Here is a 25092-nt window from a genome sequence, read left to right as displayed (position 1 = left end):
CTCTGGGTGACAAGATTGTTTGAAACAGATTGGTAGGAAAATTTTGAAAAAGAATAATGGTAGGAGAAAAGAGAGCATCAGCTCTATTGCACCAGCATTTACGCAGTGAAACTCATACAATGCAAATGCAGGATTTTGTAACCCTTAACACCATTAAAATGGGATTGTACGAGCGGTAAAAAGAACTACAAAGCTACACATGTTTGCTGCACACGTTTGTGTTGCCTCACATGAACTCTGCACAGATCTGATAAAACAGGCGCTTTAGAGTGCAACAGGGGAAAGAAAAGTACTCTGCTTGTAGATAAAGGCCACACAGCTAAAGCACAACTGCCCAGAAAGGCTTTTTACATTGTTTACTTGAGGCGAGTGGCACGGCCAACACGTTTTTATCCCAACATATTACTAGCAAAAGCAAGAGATACACATACAAAAATAGCTGCCAATACAAATTTCTTGCTACTTTCCCATGCCCTGCAGTAAAACATGGCACACGAAATTTGAATATAAACCTAAAATTGGGAAACGTCGATCCACAACTCTACCAATTCGGAATTAATGATCCAAGTGCCCAGCTCACGAATTGCCACAGATGCCATATAAGCCTGTCAAATAATGCTGCATACTGATCCTGCATAACATACTGATACATACTGGTACTGCATTTGCAATACACAGATATAGTATAGAACTTGAAGCTACACACACACAGAAGCCCAATTTCAAAAATATTCAGTCATTCCCTTAGTCGCAGTACATTGTGGCAGATTCCTTGCTGCAATTTCTAACTTGTAATCTGTCAATGCATCATAATCACCATCATCATGCCCCCCCCTAGTTAAGCCCACTCAATGCCCTCCAACTATTCCTGTCCCTGGATTGTGCAGCCTGCACACCGCACCGCCAACTCCAACAAAAAGACACGGTTGATGCCTCAGCTTGCTTCATGGCTTCGAAAGAGAAATAATGCACACTACAAATGTAACTCACCGGGCTGAGGTCGTTGTGAGACTGGGAAAAGGAGAAGCTTCCCGTGGAGCCCTTGCGCACACATTGAGGGTCCTTGTGCACTTCTTTGGCAAGGTGCTTGAGCACTTCGGACTGGTCCAAGTAATGCTTAGGTATCTCGGTGATTTCACGCACAGGCGCGTTTGCTGCTGGCAACGGTGCCATGCCCTTTACAGGACCGCTTTCTGGTGGCTTCCCATAGAATGGTGATGTGAAACCATCAATGGAGCTGTTGTTTCGAATCACAAGAGTGTTCGAACGTGAGCTGAGCTCATCCTCGGTGAGCGCCGTTTCCTCGCCCTGGGGTTCCTGCCGCTCCCCGCGTCTCAGGGCAAGTCGCTCCTCCGCACTCAAGTTCTCGGTCGATGTGGAGACATCCGTCTCACTCCCAGAGCAGCTCTGGCAGTAGCCTGCACAAAGACAGTTTTACTGTATTTACTGCCAGTACTTGACTTGGGCCTTAACAAAGAAAAGGAGAAAGCGTAAGGGATATCACTGTACGTGGTGAAACAGCATATCAATTTAGAGTTGAAAAGTAACTTCTTTTCTTTGTTCTTGCCCTCTCCTACTATATAGACACCTAATCATATATGCTCTAAAGAGTGAAGTAATAGTAAAAAAGAATTACCAAAATCAGTACAAAAAGATACTCAATAATCAAACAGCATGGCATTCAAATAAGGCTCAAATTCACTGCTGAATCATTCTAAAATACCTATTCCTTTTGCTTTAATTAACATCAGTTGCGAATTTGTTAGCACCTACAGCTTACGGTGTGTCAATGCCAAAAGCCTTAGTTCAATACTGCACATATTCATAATGCCATATTATCAGGTTCCTATTCTAGTGTTGTGCAAGAAATAGACAGTGTCATCTGCGCCTAGCATATGAACTACTGCAATGGGAACATGTTGCTTTGAAAGTAAAGACCAAACATCCACAGCTATTCACTACACAGTAAGTCTTATTAAATTAGTGACAAAATAAAATGAGCACCAGTTTTAGGTGATTCAACGATCATGCACAGCTAAGCGAAATTGAATAAAAATAAATATGAATGGAAGTCATAAGGACTGACTCAGCTATCTACACGAGGCAACACCAGGTATTATAATGGTGAAGCAGTACACATAATGCAGACGAAAGCGTTAAAAGTCAATGTAATTATATGTCGTATATGAGGACAGCACACATTAAGCAAAACACAAAAAATGCACACAGTGTAGGATTTTCACGTTATTTCTGCGAGAATACATCACCGTCTCGGGCACTCAAGCAGATCCAAAGCCCGAGAACCTGCTCCCGTGGGAGAAAGGCCACGATGCTGGCACCACCGTGACACTAAAACAGTGCTTTTCATTTGCACATCCCTCAGCTGATCGACCATGAGACATTTGTTTAACATTTTCATAAAAAATTTGGCGCAGCAAAGGTTGCTGTACGCAAAAGTCTACACTTTATAAAATTCAAAATGGGTACATTTTAACGTACCAAGGCTGGGCCGTGTTGTACTGTACATAATCGGGAAACTGCCTCTAAGTTCACACAACTGGTAAAAACGATTTAGAGCGACTCGCGGAGCTCAACGAGGGAGAGCCAACATCGCACTATCGCGAAGACGCTCGCAGCCCCCGACCGCAATCGCTGCGGAGTACGCGCTAGCTAGGCTGAGCGTACGTGATCATCACGACGTTGTACTGTGAACATGACGGTACACTGTTATAAACACGCGCAGTACTTACTCGATTGGTAGAACGGCGTTTGGCCATTGTGGGTGGCGTACGACGTGGAGGAGAGGGTGCTACGCACAGCTTTCATTTTCAAGCGTTGACTGATATTGTAATAGTTCCCACTGTCATCCGCTCGATCATTAGCGCATGCTGCAACAAAAGCAAAAGCACGCACACATAAGAATAACATGAATTAGAACACGTAATCGACAGTGCTGTTACCCCAAATCCAGAAACGTAATGCTGCAACAACGCGAATTGCAAATACGCTAACGATCGCTAGTTATCTCCAGAGTGTGCTCAGATAAAGCAAGCCCTGGTCGATGTCACTTATCACTGCGACCAAACCACAACAAAACGCAGGACGCGACACGAGCACTTTATCGTAGGAATGCGAGCCGTGTTGCTTGTGTAAGGGCCGCGTAGTTACGGCGTATCGCCGTGGTACATAACGCACACATAGGAACACACTGTCAATACTAACGCAAATGACAGTCAAAACCAGGTCGCAGAGGTAACACGCGGATTACGCGCAGAAATATGACCTCCAACAGGGAATGCTTGCGTTGCCGAGACAGTGGAGGCCGCACAGTCTTCCTCAATGTATGAAACGCAGCACGTTCTGCTCCATTTTAGTTTCCCGCACGGGACACATACGGCCCGTATGCGCTTGACACAGAGCAGGACAAGAGCGTTCGTCGCAGACACACCTCACAGAGGGCCCTTACGCACACTAGAGGAATCGGCACAACATCCAAGGCATCCGGAGTCCGCTCGGGCGTCCACGATTACGTGCGCATTCTTCAGTCAACTGGCTTTAGGCCTATCCTCTTCGCTCGCGCTGGGTGCTCCGGGGCCGCCGTAGCGCCTTCCGTCCCGTATTCGCCAAGCGGGCAACAGAACACCACTGATGCTTACCTTATGCTGCAGAGTTGTTCGAAGGCTTGGGTCGCAGTCGTACGCGTTAGTCGGTTTCGCGAGAAAACTCAAAAATGAGAGCGCAGAAACGAAACGTGTTCGAGCAATAAAGCACACTAAAGACACGGAAAGAAAAGAAATGTTTGGAATTCGCCCACGGATAAACGCTTACGAGGAGGAAGGAAGCGCATTCTCTCCCTCTGGAATTTCAGGCTTAGCGGAGAGAGCAGCGGCTCTTGGAGAATTGCATGCAGCGTTGTTTACCCTACAAAACCGGATAGTGCCTATTCTGCCGCTTTCTCCTACGCGACAGAAAATAGTTCTGCGTGTGAAACCTAAAATTCACGTTTATTCTGGCAATAGATACACAAAATGCAAATTAATCACCGTAAAATCACGTATACGCTCTCATAAATTTGCGTTTATTTAACTTAAAGTAGTATGTTTGATCAAGTCAGTCTTGCTCCAGCGCAACACGACGACATCCGCGCGCGCTTTCGTTCTCTCCACATTGGCTCGACGGGGCGCGGACGACGCTGTACGTTCCGTTACGCCGCATGGAACTCCCTATACGGAGTTTCGAGTCACGCGTCGGCGACTGACCAATGAAAGGGCGCTCAGCGTGTCTTGCTTTTGGTTTTCTTTTTGCGCTTAAGGACGCCGCTGGGAGCTCCGCTGGCTATCAAAGCAGATGGCTCGCGCGCGGTGACGCCGTAGTGGCTGCTAGTGCGCACAGAGGATGGGGAGTACCCCCTCCTCTCTTTCGGTGATTCTTGCGTTGTTTGCGACGACAAGAAGTTGGCTTCCTCGGAGTTCCATTGAGCTGAAGAAACCGTCAACTGCATGCAGCAATGTCTGAGCTCCGAACAGTCGCGTGTTCGGCTACGATAGTCATGTTTGGGGTATTTATCTGTACAACGGTGCCAGAAATTAATAGAGGATTTTGTTGCAATGCATTTTGTACATACCGCAGCACACGTACAATTTAATGAACGCAGTCGTCTCTAGCGCTTGAACAAAAGACGGTCTTCTTTCAATAGTATTGCTGCCAGCCTTAAGGTTTTTCACTAAATCGGTGTGCTTTCACTTACCGGCGGATACAGAATGGGCGTGACCACCACCCCCTCCCCTCTCGACATTCTCTGTATGCTTTGATGATCCCTCTTCTCCGCCCCTGCTTTCACTGGTGCCCGGTTTCAGTTCCACAAATGCAATTGTGGTCTCAAGAAGCGACTACAGTTATTTAATATAACTTTCTTAAATAGCTAACGGAGTATTGTGATCTCTTGAAGCGAAGGGCCGCCTGTTCAAGTAATCCACTTGAAGATGAAGAGCGTGAGCTATCCGCTACCGCTTTTTTTTTCTTTTTTCTTTTTTTAAGTAGATTAATCTTGCTATACCCGGCCGCAGCTTGTCAAATCCCCTAAAAATATTCTCGTGCTGCAGGGAACTGCGAATCCCTGGCATAGCTTCCGCGATAATGCGCTTGCAACGACCTTGTTTAGCAGACTGAATGAAGAGCACGTCGATTTATTTTTGTGCGTAATGCCCGAAGGAATGTCTCCGGTATTAATTGAAAAGCACATCGAAGCAAGCTTTCATAGCGGAGTTGCAATACGCGCGTGGAATACATTTACCGTCTCTTCAAGGAGGAAAAACGTTAGAAGTCACTCGAAAAGCGTTACGTTTTCGCAGGCGGAATAAAACAAACTATCGTGACGGCCGCTCTCCCAGCCCATAGGTGCTTTATCTCGCAAGCTCATAAGGAAAAAGCTACGTCGATGGAGTAGAGGATTTACGTACTAACTATCCGAATCGTAACATTGTTGTAAACAGTTCTGCGTGTTATGCGGTACTCACGTACCTTCCCGATGACATTGACACTAACGTGAGCACGGTCCATGGTTTCTCGTACGCAAACATGCACGGCACATTTAAAAACACCCCGATGTAGAAATAATGCAATATGCCAGGCTCTTTCATAACGGAATAGGTCTGTGAAGGGGTTCGACATAAATGGTATCTCGTTAAACCGAGGACCTGAAAATGTAGTGTTAGAAGACACACGCGGGAACAGGCCGTCATGAAGAAGGGACAGACCACAGGCATGTAGTCATTGTGTTTTTTTCCGAGCGTGCGATAAGCCCGCGAATTCGCGGGACCGGTCACTCGAGGCACTTTGCGTGTATTCGCGGGCTTATTTCATGCTCGGAAAAACACTTTTATGTCGCACGCATTGAGCAACAGAAGGCTGTATCGGGAGTTTCTCATGTTGCTCTACAGTTTTGCCATTGACACTTTTCATCTAAGTATAATATTTGAGAAGTTGATTAATTAATTAAGACTGATTGTGTAATTAAGCGGAATGCAATAAATAATCTGAGTATCTCCAAGCGACGGCAAACAACATTACCTCGGTTCTGTCCAGCTACGTGGCATTTGCATATTTTAAAATCTTGGTGCATGATAGTAGGGACAGCTTGCATAAATATAAAGGGGAAAAAAAAATGTACCGTGAAATGCAGACAGATTAGGTAGCGCCATCATGAAAAGTTCGTTTTCCTCCAATTCACAGAAACGGCCTACAGGAGAAATCTGCAGTATGCTGAGCTATCTGCTCTTCGTTTCATGTAAACGTGCAACATATCTCTGTAATGCAAAAGGATAGACAGTTGGGCGAGTTGGACATGTTGGGCAGTTGGGCAGTTGGCCGTGGACATATCTCTCTCGCGAGCGTTTAGGCAACTCTGCTCGCTTGCATATCGCGGAACCCCGGCCACATGTGTGCAGCGGTGCTGGTTACATAGTAAGCTTTGTTCTATCTCCTGCAATTGGAAAACTGTTTCAATTCCCCGTTCGTCATTTCCCCGAAAAGAGAACGCGAAACAGCTTATTTCTCTGTTTTCCTCGCCAACTTTCTCCCATTCCTTCTACTGGGGAGGAATGACGTCAGAGTCATGTTCTGCTCGTCATCACTCTCCGCGTAATGCAAAGTGTATAACCATGCACTCATTGGGAAGAGAGAGAGAGAATAAACTTTTTTATTTGGTGAATGAAGCTTTGGAGAGGCGTCAGCCGTGCTTGAAGCGTGCGAACCTATGACGAGAAAGCTCGAAATGTGCTAGAGGAGATGCGACATAATAATGTCAATTGTTTCTGTTGGGGGCTCTTATCGAGAATACGAGTGATCATTTCTTGCCAGGTGCGCTCGTTCGAGTGGCAACCCTTTCACAGGCGCGCATTCCGTTTGGCTATCTGTATAGCCAGCAGATATCATTGTGCTGGCTTATCTCGTAAAATGGCGTTCCATGGAATCTTTGGCTATCATTACGCGTGGTCCTGCAAAGGCTCTGGCACCACGTGTCTGGACAAGCGCTCAGTTCCAGTTTAAGCATGTAAATAGAGATAACACAATATCTGAAGCTCTGAATCTGGTACACTAAACACAAATTTTGAATGTAAATCATTTTTAGGTTGAGCGCCTTTCCTCATCGATATGAATTATTAAGGAATCGAAATGTCCACCCAAGAGTGCAGCTCAAGAAATCCCAAAGAAGAAAACACTTAAGCTATTGCTGACTTCAGCCATGCTCTCGTATCAACAGCGTACCGTGGCTGGTTGGTTGGTTGGTTGGTTAGTTGGTTACGGTGTTTGTCCGCTTACACCAACGGCTCGATGAAAATGGGGGCGCCAACATTTGTTTCTGTTTTTTTCTGTTTTAATTATGCGTAGGTGGGTTGGGGGAGCTTGAGCGGACGAGGGAGTAGTCGCGTAGATCTCAATGCAACGGGCGGAGGTGGGGTTAGAGATGGGTGCTTGCTAGAGGAACGTGGGCAGGGAGAGGTATACTTGCCGACCCCGTGGACCGTCGTATAACTGTATCGCTCAAGGCGAACACTTGAATTATCCACAAGAGAAGCCAGTAGAACACCGGCGTCCTCAGATGGCCTTGATCAGGTTTGGCATTGCAAACGAGCAAACGTCGGTGCTTAGATCAAGCAAATCAGGCGATCGTGTCTGCAATCAACCGGTGAATACGAGGTGGCCAGGTTGCCCCCAAGCTACAACCTGCAGCTTTTTCACCCAGCCATCCTCGCAATTTTGTTGCAGAACAAATTCAATTCAATTAAAGATATTGCATCTGTGCATGCCGCAAAAACAGCTGAAATTTCGAACGAGGGCCCTCACGCCTTTATATAGTCTCGAAGTAGCTGCAGCCTCTTCTTGCTAACAAGTATGATACCGCCTGCAACAGAGAAAGCGACAAAAAAAAAAAGTGCCTCGTGGGTTCTTGCGAAAAGCTGGGCACATATAGCTGCCACATCCACGGCGCCTAAGAAAAAGGGGAAAGAGAAATAAAGAGGCAGGTGTCGCGACGTATACTTAGAGTATTTTCTTTTCGGGTAAAACCCGGTAATTCCCGCTTCTTCAACCCCGAACAAGTGTTTCGAAAATCGGGTTCAAGCCGATTTCTCTGCGGTGTTCTGCGCTTCTGCAACGTGTAGAAATGAATGCAGGTGGCAAAAAAAAAAAAAAAAAGAAAAAGAAAATAAACGAATGGAGGCACCTCGCTTTGTGTGAGCACATGGTCAAGTTACAGTATTATTCATATTATTCAGGTATGAATACATGTGATATGTTTCCTTTTTCACTAAACAGTCAATCCGAAACGGGCATATAGTGTAATGTATTCAATGCCTGCCGGCCTTGAGTAAACGAAAACTTGTTACCCTCTCAGCATTAGCCGCGTCTATGCATGAATGCAACGATGGCGCATTGCGGCGCGCATTTCCCGCACGTACGTGCGTCGCACGTGCAATAAAGCTTGTAAACGGCGTTAGTGCGCTCGGAAGCGAACGCAGCGCTGACGTTGAGAGAACAGTTTTCCCAACAAAGGTACTGTCAAATGCCCGACAGCTTGTAGGTTCCCATAAGTGAAACAGAAATGCTCAAATTACAACCGATAATGCACGCACCGCTTGCTTATATGACTATTTGCCTCCCAAAGGAGACCATTGCCCGAGCTTTATGGTTTGTTCAAGTCATCAGGAAAATGCCGAGCTTTTTGGCACCAGACAACTAAAACCGCGAGTTGGTGCACGGAAATCGCCCTTGGCGGGCGCTGCATGGCCGAGGCAATGCGAGAGAACCTCTGCAGCAAAGGGTAGACACAGCCTGCCTCCTCGTCTCGAAAGATTTTGTTTGGTTTCATCTCTTCTGTTACTAAAGCGTTTCTTCTTCTTCTTTTTAGTTCCTACCGAAGGAACGTTCTCCGGATCGTGCATGCACAAAAGAAAATTCCAGTGAGACATGGTTAGGTTTCTTTTTTTTTTTTCTTCATATTGGTTTACGACCTACCATGCATGCTGCTTAGCTTCAGCGGCCTGACACCTTCTTGGCCGCTTTGGTCGTGCGTGGCCGAAGGGATGGATATATACAGGGTGTTGCAGCGAACACTTTCAAAATATTTTAAAGGTTGCCTGTGGCAGATATCACAATTCTAGTTTATATATATATATATATATATATATATATATATATATATATATATATATATATATATATATATATATATATATATATATATATATATATATATATATATATACCAAACAAACAAAGGGAAAGAAATTAACTTCGAACCGCACCGTAAACGTCTGGCACGGTCGGCTGACACCTGAACAGCGGTCAGTAGAGGAAGTGGGAGCAGGGACGTGTGCTCTACATATCGGCGACTGCGACTGCCTTTCGACACGACGAACGCGCTGCTTTTCCCTGCAGCCCACTCGTCCATCGTAAAGCATGCTCTTACGGCACTGCTTGACTTCAGCAATGCGACGCACTTGAGAGCGCGGCTCTGAGCCCCGCACTCGCTTCTTCTTCTTCTTTTATCATTATTATTTTTTTTACCACCTTCTTCCGGTCTCTCTCTCCTTCATCTTTTTCTCCCCACACCCCTTTCCCCGTGCAGTGCTGTTGAGGTGTCTTCCTGTGAAAGACAGTTACGGCGCTGCCCTTATCTCTTCCATTTCTCTTTAAAAATCACTTCACACACACAGTAAAATACAGGGCGGGAGGATAACGCCAGGGACTGCGTTCGTAACTTTTCGACACAGGAAAGCACCAGCTCAGTGCGCCCCGCTCCAGTACCGTTCCATTCAAGACAGCGAGGAAAGTGAGCCGGAATATCGCCTTTCTGCGACGTGCAAACAACCGCGAAAGAGCCCGGGTGCGCAAGATGAGTGGGCGCACAGAGTTTCCCTTGTTTACACACGCCAGACACGCATGTTTTATACAAACACTCTCAGAGAGTAAGAGTGTATGAGAGAGAGAGAGAGATAGAGATACTTTACTTCTGATTGACCGCTGTCGTAGACATGCTGGGCCGCCGTCGTGGCGCTGAGTTCATTTTTTTGTCTGGACTGGGCCGATCTCTCTGCCTTCTTTTACAAATAAAATTCCTCCTTATTTCATTCATCCCTTCGATGCGCCCACGACATCAGTTCAGCGCTCCCGCCCACTAATTATTGAACTCAGACGTACGTAGCACCAACAGTCATTGAGATGGAACACGGCGGACTTTCGTTTCGCAGTGCAGTCAACGCGTGACGCCGTTGCGACATATAGCAAGAGTGGATTCCGACTCGGACCGGAAGAAAGCTACCGATAAAGTTTAAAGAGAAAAAGACCAGCGACTTCAGACGGGACTTCTGAAGTCGCGATTCTTTTCCTCTTTAAACATGTCGGACCAACTGGCCCAAAGTTCCCCCCTCTTCTACCGATAATGTTCGGAGACCGGTCATTCAGGTGTATCATAGATGGCCGTAGGAGGGTCTATATAAGAACGCTCAAGAGAAGCCGGGGAAGCCACCTACGCATTTACGCTGTACAGCCTTGGCCGCCACACGTAAGTTTCCGTTGTTTATGAGCTTGGGATGGGAGAACCGGTGAAGTATGTGGATCTTTCTTTCGATCTTTTTTGTTTCTATCGGATCTTCGACTACAGGTGTGCGCAGGGAACTCTGGAGTACGTGGGTGGCAGTGTGCGTAACGGCCACAGACGTCGCAGGCGTTTGCAAACAGGGTTATCGCCCGCGTACACACGGTGTGCTATTCGGCGCTATCTTGCCTATTTGTTGCTTGACTGCTCATGGTATGTTGGGCATTCTATTGCAATTAATAGAATGATCGTTCTGTACACATACGTATTCACAGCACACTGCATGTGTACAGTTTCCGCATAACCATTGTGTACACTGTATATATTGCACATCATTTTATATAATAGTCCCGTCGCCATCGCGTCTTGCGTCGCCAGTTCGCCGATCAGACTGGGTACGTGCCAGTAGATCACAAGATTCTACATCTACATCTAGCTGAGCTATCGTTGCTGCTGCTGTGTATATGACTGCCACTTGACGAGCCCAATAAACCTCGTAACAAGTGTGACAATTCGTTTGTGTGCAACTGTGCGTTTCCTTTGGCCCGTGTGGTTATATGTGAGTGAGTGTGGACTCGAACATTTCTTTGAAAATACTCCGTACTTTGTACATGTTATCGTCCTCGTGGAATTGTGCCATCATTGTGATTCAGTGTTCGCATCGTCTTTTGTTGAAATAAACTTTTTTCTAAACAACAGAATTATGCTTTCTCGCACATTCGTATTATAATCCGAAGCTATCACGTCTGCAGCTTGTGTGTAAGTCGTAATTTACGCATTTTTCTGACGCAATTTACTTTTAAAAATTAATTTAGCATTAAGGCACTTGCGCTTGGCGGAGGGCTAAAGAAGAGTGAGGATGTGTGCCGCACTTCCGCACACGTGCGTGCGCGTGTGACATACAGTCAACCACAAAATTTTACGGGACGCGAAATCTGAGAAAAAGCTCACAACGCACAGCCTCACAACGCAGCCTTGTATTCGCATTTACAGCCTCTACCAGTACATGTGAACAACGTTGTGATGTTCGGTTCTACTGACTACTGTTACAGACTGCTCGGAAATTGAAAGTTTTCTCAGATCCCGTGGTCCGTAAACTATTGTGGTGGTTGACTGGTGGGATGGAGGCGGATGTTTTTATTAGTTTCATTATTGTTATGGTTTGATATCATTGGCAAGACATTCCCGTACCTATAAGATGCTGAAATTCGCGTACCTAATTACTCACTCTCATAAACGCCCTCAAAGCTACGCCAGTCCACCGTGCACTACCACGAACGCCAGAAAATCGATTAATCATTATCTGTCGATGCCGAATTTATTCAAAGGAGGCAATGCTACAGTAATATTCGAAAAGCCAATCAAAGTGTTCTTCGGAGCTCGATTGTGACGTCACAGAAGAACACTTGCTCTAATTGTTGGCTGTATTAGCGATCACATTAGATTGCCTCTGCCGCCATCGGTGGAAATATGAACATACAGAAATTTGTCGCAAACATAGTTTCCACAAGCGCCGCTTTAAGTAGCTATATATACAAAGAAACAAACAGCCCGCCAATGCGGCTCATGACGATAAACGCATACATAATTTGTATTCTGTGCCTGGCGCAGCGTATCATTACTATATTTCATTTCTATTTAAGTTCGAAGGCGTGGATGTCTGATTGCTTTATTGCTTATGCGGTGCACGGCTCAATTGCTTTGTAACCTCGATGGAAATTCGTCGTCCGTGTTCGAAGCGAGAAACCACACGATCGCCGTGATAAATTATGGGACATTTAGCAGGTCCTCTTTACGTCAGTGTCCGCGCCACCTATCGCCTCTGTACCACTGCGTTGTCCGCTGACCGCTCAGTATACTAAATTGATAAATAAAAGGTTGGATATATGCAAGAAAACAAGCGTCAAGAGAAAGATAGGCAGAGTCATTTCTGTTTCACAAACGTCCGTGCACTTTTCAATAAGCACGGTGCAGTACTTTGCGTGCTTCATAAACAACGCATTGGTTCTGCCCTAATATCGATGACACTTTCTCCATGAAGTTCCACGTGAATCTTTGAAGACTGTTATTTTAATGTGTGTGATTCGACATAGAATATTAGCAATAAATCGGGAAGTATGTAAGTGCGATCCCATACGATGAGTGCAATGCTACACATATTAGCAACGCATAGCGATGTAGGAATGTGTCCATATGGGCCAACAGCAGGCCAAAAACAGAGTTTAACAGATTGCAGTGAAGGCATTTGAAGAAAGAAATTGGGTCAGCTCTTACATTTTGTCTCACGGAAGCAGTTAACTTCAATATTCCTGTCTCTGGAAAGCGTCACCTTAACAGCGTCACCTTTCCACAAAACAGACTGGTGGGCTAGTCGGTTATGCATGTTAACAGCTTTTAGTGCAAAGAAATGCACGGCAGGTCATGTGCGCCTTCTCTCGTGTCGTGCGTTTCTTTGCGCTGAAAAAACTATTAGCTGAAGTTCATCACGCATGTAAGGACCTCGTTTGTCTGCTTCACCCCCTCGCACCTCGCCTTGTCGGACGATGCGATCACACCGAAGACCTCGCGCCGAAGTCTGCCCTCGTCACGCGCACACCCCCAGAGAGTGAGGCTCTCCTTCCTTCTCGGATACGCTTGCGTGCCGCAGGCAGCAGCGTCGTCAGTTTCGTTCAATCGTCGGACACACGCCTCGCATTCCTTGATGCGGCACGGGTAGGCGGACGGGACGGGGCACATTACGACCTGGCGCTCCCTGGTGGATATGAATAGAACAACGCCGCGCAGCGGGACGAGCAAGCCGAGCCACAGGACGCGGCGGCGTGGAGCGTGTGCCAACGCTCGGCCGTCGCCGTAACAGCATGAGAGAGGTGGGGGGGAAAGGAGCGGGCAGAGCGGCGGCTACGGCGGCAGCTGCGCGAGGAATGCGGTTGCCGCCCGTAGGAGAGAAGCGGGCGCAGCAGCCGTCGCTGCTTTCCGAGGAACCCGCGGGAGACGCGACCGGCGCGGCACGCAGGAATTCCCCTCGGGGCCTTTGTGTGAAAGCGCGCGCCAAGAAGGAGCAGCCACAAGCCCCCGACGTCGTGGAGTGTGTGCGTGCGTCGTTGAACTGGAATGCTGTCGTCCCCCCCCCTCTCTCACACCACGCCGCCGCCGCTCCGCCCTTCGAGGCAGCGGCATGCAGCGGAGCGGTGGCAGCCGGAGGAGGGCTCACGCGCTCAGTGCAGCAGCCGAGGTGGCGCCGCCGGACGGGGACGCGAGGCTCGCGGCAGAAGGCAGGCGATGCCATGTGCATCTGCCGTGGCTGGTTGTTTGCCACGTATCATTCATAGGTCGCGGGAACGGGCAACAACAAAACCACATTCGGCAAGCAAGGTGTCCGAGGGGGTTTGTGGACGGTTCGGCGTCGATCTTTCTGCTATCCCGCGGGCCGGCAGACTGCGGCTGCTGTTGCATTGCCAAAGAAGAACAAAAAAAAAAAAAAAAAGGAATTCGCGCGTCTCTTCGAGCGCTCACCCGCTCGCTGCTGACCTGCCGTCGACGCCACCAATATACGCGCTGCCTGGCGCGCGGCGACGAGTAGTCGACGGAAGGGATCAGTGCCGGGCCACCCTATGAAATAAAGAAAGGATGTCGCCGGGAAGTGGACGGAGGTCGCTGTTCTCTTTCAGGACGGCGAGTCGCGCGCGGCGTCTTGCATCAGGACATGCGGGTTGAGTCACACGGACGCACACCACTGGCGCCGTGGCAGCCAGTGCATTTGTTTGTTTTGCTCGTTTTCTTCCATCCGCTTTGTCCATTCCGCCGAGTAGCTGGCTCTGCGATCACGGCGTGCGCTTGTGTTGCGTGCTGCCGGGGAAGTTTTCCGTTGCTCCAAATATGCGTGAGCCCGCGCGGAATGCGGGGATACCAGGACGCGTTGCTCGAAGCGCGGGTAACTGATATCTATTTTTCGAGCCGCAAGGGCGAGCTCGTTAGCGCGCCTTCGTGATCAGCCGATCGGGAGATCGAGTCACGCAGCCTTCGATCCGGGCGCTGGCCCCGGGGGCAAAGTGGACGTACAATTCAGCCAAGCTGAAGAGCGGGGGTCAGGCGCCACGCTCCGCTCATGAGATGCGAGTAAGAAATGCCCAGTGAGGAGGCTAAGGCCGATTTACGCTCGAGCCGCCCATCGCCGCAAGCCGCACCGCACGCGTGCGGTCGCACGAAAGATTGCACGTATCAAACACTTGTGCACAAATTTCGGCTTACAATGTGTAAGGTATACACTGTGCACACAGTGTAAATGGTAATTTGGGCACAAGTGCGGGATACGTGCAATTTTTCACGCGACCGCAAGCGTGCGGTGCGGCTTGCGGCGATGGGTGGCTCGAGCGTAAATCGGCCCTAAGGGACTCAACGCCGCAAGTGGTCTATCCGGGGATTGTGCCACGGTCAGCTTCATTTTTTGCGCACCGTGTGAACGAGAAGCTCCTGTGGAACACTTAGCTCTCACCACTACAACCGTCAATAAAAACGCACACAATCGTACTTTTGGTGGCCTGTGATTTGGGAAGTGCGCGCAACAATCATTCAATCGATGTAACAGATTTAGAGACAGTAATGAAAACATAAGAACCACAGACCGTAGCTACTATTTGTAGGTCTGCACGAAAATTTGAAATGTGCACTTAAACAACGGCCGTAGGTCATGCCATGCTGAATACTCCGGCTGTCGTCAGGTCACCGAAGCAAGGTTTTTTTTTTTTTTTTGTCAGTAAATAAGAGGGATGCCACCTAGGAAGCGTAGATGCATGGCTGCGCTGGACGTCTATCTAGACGTCTCCCACGCACGAATGTGAAATGCGTCCTCGGTATAAAGGACAAGAGCGTACGCCTTGAGCCGTGGCTCGTTTGATGGGAACCTTCGCAGCGCTCGCTGTCTAAACTTCCGGATGTGTCGTCAATTCTTCAAGTATTTCATTGACCTTCTAGTGATGGTCTTGTCGGATATACAAATATTCGTGGTCATTCTTCCGTCTGTCACCTTTCCTTAAAGGTTCACTGAAGACCCCATGGTTAGTCTAAGCATTTCATCTTTCTATTCCCTCTATACCGTCCCCCAGAGTAGCGTAGACAAACGGACGCATTTCTGGTTAAAATCCCTGCCTTCTCTCTTTGCTTCCTCCTTCTCCTCCTTCAGCGGAAAGAAGGAACTTATTAGCGAACATAAATGATGGCGCGCACTTCTCTTTTATGTTGATAACGCAGTTGTCCGTGACGTCATGGGTGAAAATAAAATATCGCAGTATTTTATACTTGGTTGCTTTTCGTGCGGGAAAAGTCAACAAGTCACCATGTTTTGCTTCCGTGTACCTTCGAATAATATGTAATTTGTTTTCACCCCAAATGTCAGGCAGTTTACTAGCCTTTGCCAGGCGAGTTCTATGACGTCACGGAAAACCGGTACGGGAATTTTCGAGACGACGTCGCCACATGCCTTTCCTGTTTACGTCCTTCTTGGCATACCAAGCTCCCACTCACGACAAGACTGCGTGACCTGTTTGCTATTCTGAAAGCGTTATCTGTAGCGATGTGGCATAAATTAATGTTTCGCTTTAGCGCGTCATTAGTGCTATTTGTCCCATACGTTTCCTGTCAGAAACGGAGTTGAGCGATCATTTAATACGCGTATGACATTCCTGTCAGAAAGCAGAGGGAAGTGCGCCCTACAGACCAATGACATTTCTTTCGAGAATGCTTAAAATTAAATAAATTAATAAGATGCTGAACAGTAACTGTCACTAGTCCTTGCGAACTTCAACGCTGAGTTCGCCAGTGGATTTGACTTAAACAAGCGTAGTCTTTATAACTCGGGAGCCGTCTGGTGCAGTTGTAAATAAATCGAGGAAAGTTGTAAAGCCAATTTTAAAAGGACACAGAAGCACCAGTGGGGAGGGTAGTATCCTGTAAGTGTCCATCTAGTGGACTGTCGATTTCGACTGCTGCTGCTGGACAGGTGTACCAGCGAGGAGATGACAGGTAACCCCTTATTGGAGATTAAAGTTAACCTATAAGCTCCCTTTAGGCAACACTGTATAGGCTCCTAATACAGTAACTATAGTGGAGATCAGTGGGCACAAATAGAGGCACTAGAAGGCACCCCTAGCCAGTCTCCTCCTCCCTGGTGCTGCTCCAGCGAATCAGCGACGGCCGAAATGGACTGTCCACTAGCTGGACACTTACAGAACTCCGCTCCAGATCACTTTAGCCTGATAAGGTATTTATTCAGAACTCTATTTTCGTCAGTTAAGGGGTAATGGTCATCATAATCAGCCTGTTTTATGTCCACTGCAGGACGAAGGCCTCTCCCTGCGATCTCCAATTTCTCTTGTCCTGCGCCAACTAGCACCCGCGAATTTCCTAATTTCATCGCTCCACCTAGTCTTCTGTCGTCCTAGATTGCGTTTCCCTTCTCTCGGTACCCATTCTGTAACCCTAATGGTCCAACGATTATCGAACCGGCGCATTACATGACCTGTCCAGCTCAATTTTTTTCTCTTGATGTAAATTATAATATCGTCTATACCCGTTTGCTCTCCGATCCAAACCGCTATCTTTCTGTCTCTTAACATAATAGGTGTACTATTTAAAAAAAAATAAAGGCCAAACTTTCATTTTTCTTACCCTCGCGCTGAAAACCCAGCGCTGGCACGTCAGTGTGACGTCATGGATTTTGAAGTGTTTGGTACCTGGGCTGTTGAGGATGAGAAAAAATTGGTTGCGGCTTAGCTCAGCTAACCCTGGATACGCAAAGCGATAACTTGGTTTAGCCTGGTAAAGTCTTGGTTTCACTTGGTTAACTTCTGATTTAGCTGCAATTATTATACTTAGGTATACAACCATCGTTAAGCCAGGTATGACGGCTGTGTCTAGGTCGGTGGCTAGACAAGACTGTGATTAAGCTTGTGTAGACACGCATCGTTCGACGGTGCGACACCTGTTGTGCCACAGGGTAAGCGCAAGTGCTAGACCTGCAAAGAGACGCCGCGAACATGCGCAGCGTCGAAGCACAAACGGACAGGGCGCGAACGCAGTCGCTACATTGATCTCGACGGTGCGACGCCTGTTGCATCCCGGACCCTCTCCAGTGAAGCAGCTCGCCGGACGATATCCGCGGGGTGGTCAGGCGATGGCTCAAAGCCTCCCGCGCAACGCCCAGAGAAGACGGCCTAGGCTCGCTCTCATCCATAGTCAAGCTCGCAGGGACTTGGCGAGCGCTGCGCTCCTCTTAGCCAGGCGCGCGGCGAGTCACGTGGTCAGGCGGCGACCAAGATGCGGAGAGCGCATGCGCCAAACTGGCGGCAGCGAAGCTCGGCGAGTCACGTGATTCATTGCCAAGGTTACGGCGCAGCTGCGGTCAAATGAAGGTCAAATTGTTTGTGACGGCGAAACTCGGCTCGACGCGGTTAGTAAAGCTTTCGCTTTAAAACTCTTAAAATTCCTGAGGTTCAGTCTTCGATTCCCTTTGAACACAATGCAGTCCACCTTTACCGATAACAAATCAACTGGGCCCGAGCAGATGCTCTAAAAATCCATGACGTCACGGCAAGCTGGTGCGGGAAATTGGAAGGCGGCGTCGCCACCCGTCTTTCATTTTTTCACTCTTTTGTTCCTTACCGATGCTTAAGAGTGTTTTTTTTCTTTCTTTTTGGTATCGCAGAAGGACAATTTACTACACTGTTCAAATTATTGTCGTCTTCATTGTTCCTACAAGTTTACAAAATGTTGAAATACAAGAATGCGGCAGTGAGGTGTGTTTCTACCTCGGTCAACTTTATGGCAAAGGCGGGCTGCATCTTCACAACAGTTGCAGCGAGATTCTGTATCCAGCCAGATGTATCGGAGGCGCATGAAGTTGAGTGCACTATATATCCTAATTATTCCGCGCACTAAACTGTAGCACCAACTTGCCAATCAGATGGTGTCACAAACCCCGGTAAAGGGGAGACCATATATAGGACGCGTCAAGCAGCTTTCACGTAAGCGAGCAAGCGTGCGCAGCGCCCGCCGAGTCACCAAGTGACGTCACACGCGAGAATTTGGCTCACAATTCTCAAGGCTAGTATAGTCATAATCAGACTACGTGTGCGATGCATAGTTTGGTATTTATTGTGATATCAATAATAGGGGGACTCCAGGCGCGTTGTCGCCATCGCCGTAACGTTCCGTATAAAGCCTAAGTGCGATAACATCGCAGCCACGTGCCGTATATGCTGTGAGTGCGAGTGTAAGGGTAAGCGAGGGTAAGGGTGCGAGGGTAAGCCAAGGATGGAGGCTCGGCTGCATATGGCGAGCCGCCGCCGATGGGTACAAAGTCTAAGGGCACCGAGGCCTGATAGCTTCGTGCACGCTGTGTTATCGCCGCTTAGTTCGCGCTGAAGCGAGTGGCAGCTCGAAAGTCAATTCGCTCGCTGCTGCTGCCGCTCTTACCACACGCTAGCGTTTTGACAGCGAGTGTCCGAGGTCATTGAGTGAGATAAGTTCATATTTGTGGGTGCGTGTGTGATACCGTGCTTGTTAATTTAGTTAGTAAGCGATGTTTACAAGTTTAGACCGCCGATGTAGCTACTATCCTTACCTTGTATAGGATTTGCTATCGCAATGGATGCTTCGCCTTTCGGATGAAAACACTACTTTTTGGACAAACACGTCGTTCCGCCACGTTCATATATGCAGGCAGTTTACTGACTCCTCCTTTCCCAGTTGCGTTTCGAGACGCGCGTCAAAAATATTGCAGCTAAGCTCCAACTAGTTCAAAAGTCGGGAACACATGAGTAAAGCTGACGCGCTCTGTGAGTTGGAAGCTGTCTCGTCCCACCGTGTCTATTTCGCGGGGCTCTCGGTAAGTTTGCACCGTCGTCACGCTATACGAAAGCACAGGATGTTCTTAGCAGGACTCACCCATTTATGCATTGATTGAAGCCCCGTATAGATAATCACTTCTCACAACCACGACCACGCATCTCGTCACTAAGATTTCTCAATTTTTCACGATCTCTTTCTAAAGATTTTGCACAGTGCTCGGTGCACATACATTTGCACCAACTGATTTTGTCTCGTTTGCGAGCAACATTTTAACTTCTCAACAAAACGCAGTGACGTGCCACACATGTGCGTATATGCATATAGACGCACATTCACGAAATTTGAGAGCGTGCGTCAAATCGTCTGCAGCAACAGCGTCATCTCATTCTACCAAAGCTCCTCTTTGCACATGTCGACACTCCAGCTCCGCATATGCGCGATATTTTAAAGGAGGAAGGACATTATATGCGTCATCGAAACCACGAAAACGGTCGACGCTGTCTGTTCGTCTATAGGGGATTGGGCTTGACTGGGCCGCGTCATTGGTCCATCAATCACCATTAGGCCGAGACCAGCGGAGCAGTTCCTTCGCGCGACAGCTGGGGGTCGGCATTATTGAGCGAAGCATTATTATTATTATTTTTTTGAAGAATATAAAGCAAGCCCTCCAGCGCTGGCGTTTCTTTTTTTAAATAGTATAAACTATATGGGATGTCTTTTTTTTTTTAACATGCAGAATTAAAGAAAAGATAGCCTGTGGCAGATAGCGTATTGCAGTCCAATTGAGCTGGATTACTCGAAGCGGAGGACATTACTCGCACGAGGAATTGAAATGCATAATTTACTAACTAGCAACATTCACTAAGTATCATTTTAAGTGAATTACTTTACGGCACTTGTAATTTACGAATTGTATCCGGCGGGTTTGCTAAGCATATCCGCTCGGAACGAATCCCAAGGGCGGCACCGGTTTTGAAATATGCGCTGTGAAACGCGTGTTAAAAATGCATTTTTGATCCACTTACCCTTTTTTTTTTTTTAACAAACCCACCGTTTCGTGCATTTAAGCACAAAGGTAACTGGAACGGCCGCGTATTTCGTCCCACACTTCGGGAATGAATATTTCGAAATTGGTGCCATTGTAAAGATTCGTTCCTAGCGGATACGCCTCGCGAACTCACCGGCTGCAATTCGTAAATCGCAATATGTGCTGCAAAGCAAATAGTTAAAGAGTTAATTAGTGAATCTTTTTAATTAGTCGATTATGCATTTTGATTTCGCTTACATGTCAGCCACTCTGAGTAATCCAGCGCGATGGCTACAATTATATGCCATCTGCCACAGGCCATCTTTAAAAATTCTGTATAGTGTTAAACAACTACAACAACCGGTATATAGAACATCGACGTATGACTTTCGGCTTTATATTACCAAAAATGCAAAATCGCTTATGTGAACAGTCGAAGTACTTTTCGTTGTTTTAATATACCCTTTGAATGAATGTGCCCGTATTCGCGAAACGTTTTTACGCTAGAAATATTATTAAGAGAGAGAAGGAAGGATGAACACACAGGCACATACATGCTATGAAAGCGTCTGTGTCCATTGAAGGTTCATCATCTTGTGTCAGGGTTATAAAGTAATGAATGGTGGGGTCTTACGTGCCAAAACCACGATTTTATTACCAGGCACGCCGTATGTAGTGGAGGACCCCGGATGAATTTTGACCACCTAGGAGACCTTTACCCTGTCCCCGATGCACGGAACACGTGCGTCCTTTTTTTTTTTTTTTTACATTTCGCTTTCAATCGAAATGTGCGGGATTCGATCCCGCGACCTCGTGCTCGGCAGCTCAACACCACAACCGCTAAGCCACCCCGGCGAGTTGTCAGGGCTAAGAATGCTACGAAGGCACACAAACGACACATGTGCGCGGGCTTATGCACGGTCTATACTTATATGCATATACGCGTCGTATGTACGGTCCGTGAAATAATTATATTTGTAAACATTGAGCCCCTATCAGTTTTGTAGCAGCCTGGCATAGGCAAGCAATGAACAACGATTTGTTGGCCGCGAGGAACGAAAAGCATGTGTCTCGAAGAAATGGCTGTCACAATACTTTGTTGTATATGTACGCCGTGCGCATTTGTGAAATGTAATAAATCAAAGAAACGGGACACACGCTGATCCTTTAGCAGGCTTCGAATGTACTTAAAAAGTGAATATATGTATGTATGTACAAGTGCGTCACAAGTGCGTCACTTGTGCCGATGCACAGACGCTCGAAAAAAACAAAAGGAAGGAAGAAATAGGTGAGTCACATCTTCACATGTGAATCTATTCGCGAAAACATGCGTTGGCGTTTGAGTCAGCGCCCAACTATGCGGCGGAATTTAACGTCACCATAGCCACCTCCGTCATTAGAAGAATTTGATACCGCGTGCGGAATTGTTCGTGGCCTTTCCTCGACGTCTGCAGCGTATAGTCGCGTTTAGAAATTATTTTTTAGGCAGATGCCTATTCATTCATTCTTTTTTTTCCCTTTTTTTTGCATTTCTTTGTTCGCACCTCACTTGATGGATGAGCCTTGAAGTCTAAGCGCTGTTTTGGGCCTATGTGCCTGTTCTGCCGAGTGCAAATTCCTCTTGGATGTTCGCGCTAAATCATTTGATTTAAACAGAGAATTTCAATCTTTATTTTGTTAGGGCGTACTGATATACTTCGACGTTGGCTCGGTATCGTGCGAAATGGCTGAAAGATATGTCCCTATACTAGTAACATCAATGCGCTCACTTATATAATTAACGTCTGTTACTTATGTGTTCAGTGCGCTTGTAGTTGTTTTTCATTGTCTGCTGTTGTTTTTGTGACGTGTACAATGATTTTGAATAGCCTGCATTCACCGAGCCTCTTGGCATACCACAGTTCGCAAGCAGATCACTGCCACGTGCCCAAAGGCGCACTTGCCGTATTTGCAAAAACAGCTCTTGCGTTCCAATTTTTCGTATGACCAAGTGCCAGCCACTGATAATGAAGAACCTGTTATTAGCGAAGGCGGCTGAACAATAACAAAGACAACTTACGAAGGAAAAGCTTTGTGAAGTCGGCGCCTGAGCAGGCGCAATCTGTTGCCTTGACTAACCGTTTGACAGCGTTTGGTTTCTTCAACGTGACAATATCGAGGGAACGCTGACGCATTGCGCTCCCTTTTAAGATGAAGCTTTAGCTCGGGCCCAACTCCGACGCGGCCTATTCAAATAGATGTAAAACGCAAAAACATTTTTCTGGGATAAACCCTGGACATATTTTAATGAAATTTGTTGCATTTGAGAGAGAAAGTTAAATTATAGTTACTGTTGGAAGCGAAATTTCGATTTAGGGCTTGAAGTTTGTTAAAAAGATTTTCAAATATTCGACAGTATGAAAAAAAAAGAAGCATGAAGTTTACAATCTCTGCATCAAGAACAGATATCGTGGTTCTGTAAACGGCATCCATTAGATCATTCAAAGCGGACCGTTTCGATATGTCATTTTACATGTTAAGTGAATTTGTTACGTTGTTTACAAGGGTTCTGCAAAAGCTGTATTTCCCTATTACCATTTTTTTTATATTCATGTATAACATTTCAAATTTGTCGGTTTTAGATGTACTATTAGATACGATTAACAGAATTGTATTATCATTTTTACTTGTTGAGTTACACAGTTGTAAACTTTAGAGTTTCGTTTTTTCCAAATTTTCGATTTTTGCCAATTTTTAATAAAAAATTCACGACCTAACTCAAAAATTCGAAACCGACAGTCACTATATCTTAAGTTTTTTTTAATGCAACAAATCTTGTCAAATTTGGTGCAGTGGTTGCCGAGAAAAACGAATTCTCCTTTTACATGTATTTACATAGGAGCACCCGAGCTAAAGCTTCCTCTTAAAGCGAAAGCTTTACTAACCGCGTGGAGCCGAGTTTCGCCGTCGCCGCGAATTGGACCTTCATTTGACCGCAGCTGCGCCGTAGTCTTGGCAACGCATCAAGTGACTCGCCGCGCCGAGCTCGACCGCCGCCGCGTGCACCAAGAGTTTCCTACAAACTCTATGACGTGCGCAAGCCGCCGCCTGACCACGTGACTCGCCGCGCGCCTGGCTGGAGCGCCGCGCTCGCCTAATCAGTGCATGCTTGGCCATGGATGAGAGCGAGGCTAGGTCGTCTTCTGTGAGCGTTGCGCGGGAGCGGGAGGCTTTGGGCCATCGTCGCCAAGCGGCGACTGACCACCCCGCGGATATCGCCTGGCGAACTGCTTCACTGGGGAGGGTCCGGAATGCAACAGGCGATCAATGTAGCGACCGCGTTCGGGCCCTGTCTGTTTGTGCTTCAACCCTGCGCAAGTTCTCGGCGTCTCTTTGCATGTCTAGCACTAGCGCTTTCCCTGTGGCACAACAGGCGTCGCACCGTCGAACGATGCGTGTCTACCCAAGCCTAATCACAGTCTTTTCTAGCCACCGACCTAGACACAGCCGTCATACCTGGCTTAACGATGGTTGTATACCTAAGTATAATAATTACAGCTAAATCAGAAGTTAACCAAGTGAAACCAAGACTTAACCAGGCTAAACCAAGCTTTCGTTTTGCATATCCAGGGTTAGCTGAGCTAAGCCGCAGCCATATTTTTCTTAATGTTAAGAAATGTCTGTATCAATTTTCTGTGCCTGTACTATCCATCTCGTCTACGTCTTATTTTGAGCTTTTCTTAAGCTTGTGGCTTATAATATGGCAGAGGCATTGCCGACCCTATCATTCGAAGGAACATTCATGCGAACTTGATTTGGGAGCGCGATTTAAGCACAGCAAAATATATAGTGTACTCTTGGTTAAGCATATCCAGCGATGTCCTCCAAGATCAACTCCTGGCCGTCCGGAGAGCTCACGACATCGGGAAAGCCTTTGGCCTACCGGTGCCTACGTGGGCGGAGCCACCGACTTAGCCTGGGGGCTTGTGCCCTCGGACCCTAGTTTCTCTGGACTAAAATAAAGTTCTTGCCATGCCATGCCTTGGTTAAGCCAAATACTCGGATATGAAAAACAGTTGTGAACACTTAGTTAGCTTCCCCTGGACTCAAGAGAGAGAGAGAAAGCATGGAGAAGAAAAGCAGGTATGTCAACCATTCGGTTTGCTACCCTACACTGAGGGTAAGGGGAATTGGAAAGAGGAAACATGGAGATAGTGAACACTGTGTGTGCAGCGAAGCGCCGTGACACCAAAGTCAAGTCACATAGATGTGTGTTGAAGTCATGTGGGGTGACCTAGGGGCCAGTGGTCGTTGTGCGAATAGGAGGCTGCGGGGGAGCCATGGGGCTTACTCGAAACTAGCAGAACGCTGGATTAAGAGCATCCAGCCCTTGCAGTGGACTTCCCACTGACGGAGTATGCAGCTTGCTCAAGAGTACGCGAATGCGGGAATCCCTTCGCATTCCGTTAGGATGTGCTGAGTGGTCTTCGGACTTTTTCTGCAGCATGCACACGCCTCATCTAGTTGCGAATATGTACTCCAGTATATTTTTGTCCTTAGGCTATCAGCTCGAGCCTCAAATAGCAAAGCACTTCCCTTCGTGTTATTGTACAGATTCTCCCTTCTAATTTAATTCTTCACATTC

General features: G+C 47.2%; 1 protein-coding gene across 4 annotated transcripts in view; it reads right to left on the bottom strand.

Moving 5' to 3' along the window:
- The window catches only part of LOC126541527 (uncharacterized), a 73483-nt gene that overhangs the window by 18994 nt on the left and 29397 nt on the right, over positions 1 to 25092 (bottom strand). Inside the window, exons 1-3 of one of the 4 annotated variants that reach the window (XM_055076717.2) lie at positions 3657 to 3837; positions 2751 to 2888; positions 991 to 1418 (exon numbers count right to left, since the gene is read on the bottom strand). In XM_055076717.2, coding sequence (XP_054932692.2) covers positions 991 to 1418; positions 2751 to 2826 — 504 coding nt within the window. In that variant the 5' untranslated portion in view covers positions 2827 to 2888; positions 3657 to 3837. Of the gene's footprint in view, positions 1 to 990; positions 1419 to 2750; positions 2889 to 3448; positions 3615 to 3656; positions 3838 to 25092 lie in introns of those variants that run through there. The other 3 variants (XM_050188324.3, XM_050188325.3, XM_055076716.2) reach the window with 3 other exon arrangements.

The sequence above is a fragment of the Dermacentor andersoni genome, chromosome 2 (genome assembly GCF_023375885.2).
Source record: "Dermacentor andersoni chromosome 2, qqDerAnde1_hic_scaffold, whole genome shotgun sequence".
In the NCBI taxonomy this organism is placed as follows: Eukaryota; Metazoa; Arthropoda; class Arachnida; order Ixodida; family Ixodidae; genus Dermacentor; species Dermacentor andersoni.
The sequence above is the reverse complement of the archived record's forward strand: the minus strand, read 5'-3'. Positions and strand labels throughout refer to the sequence as shown.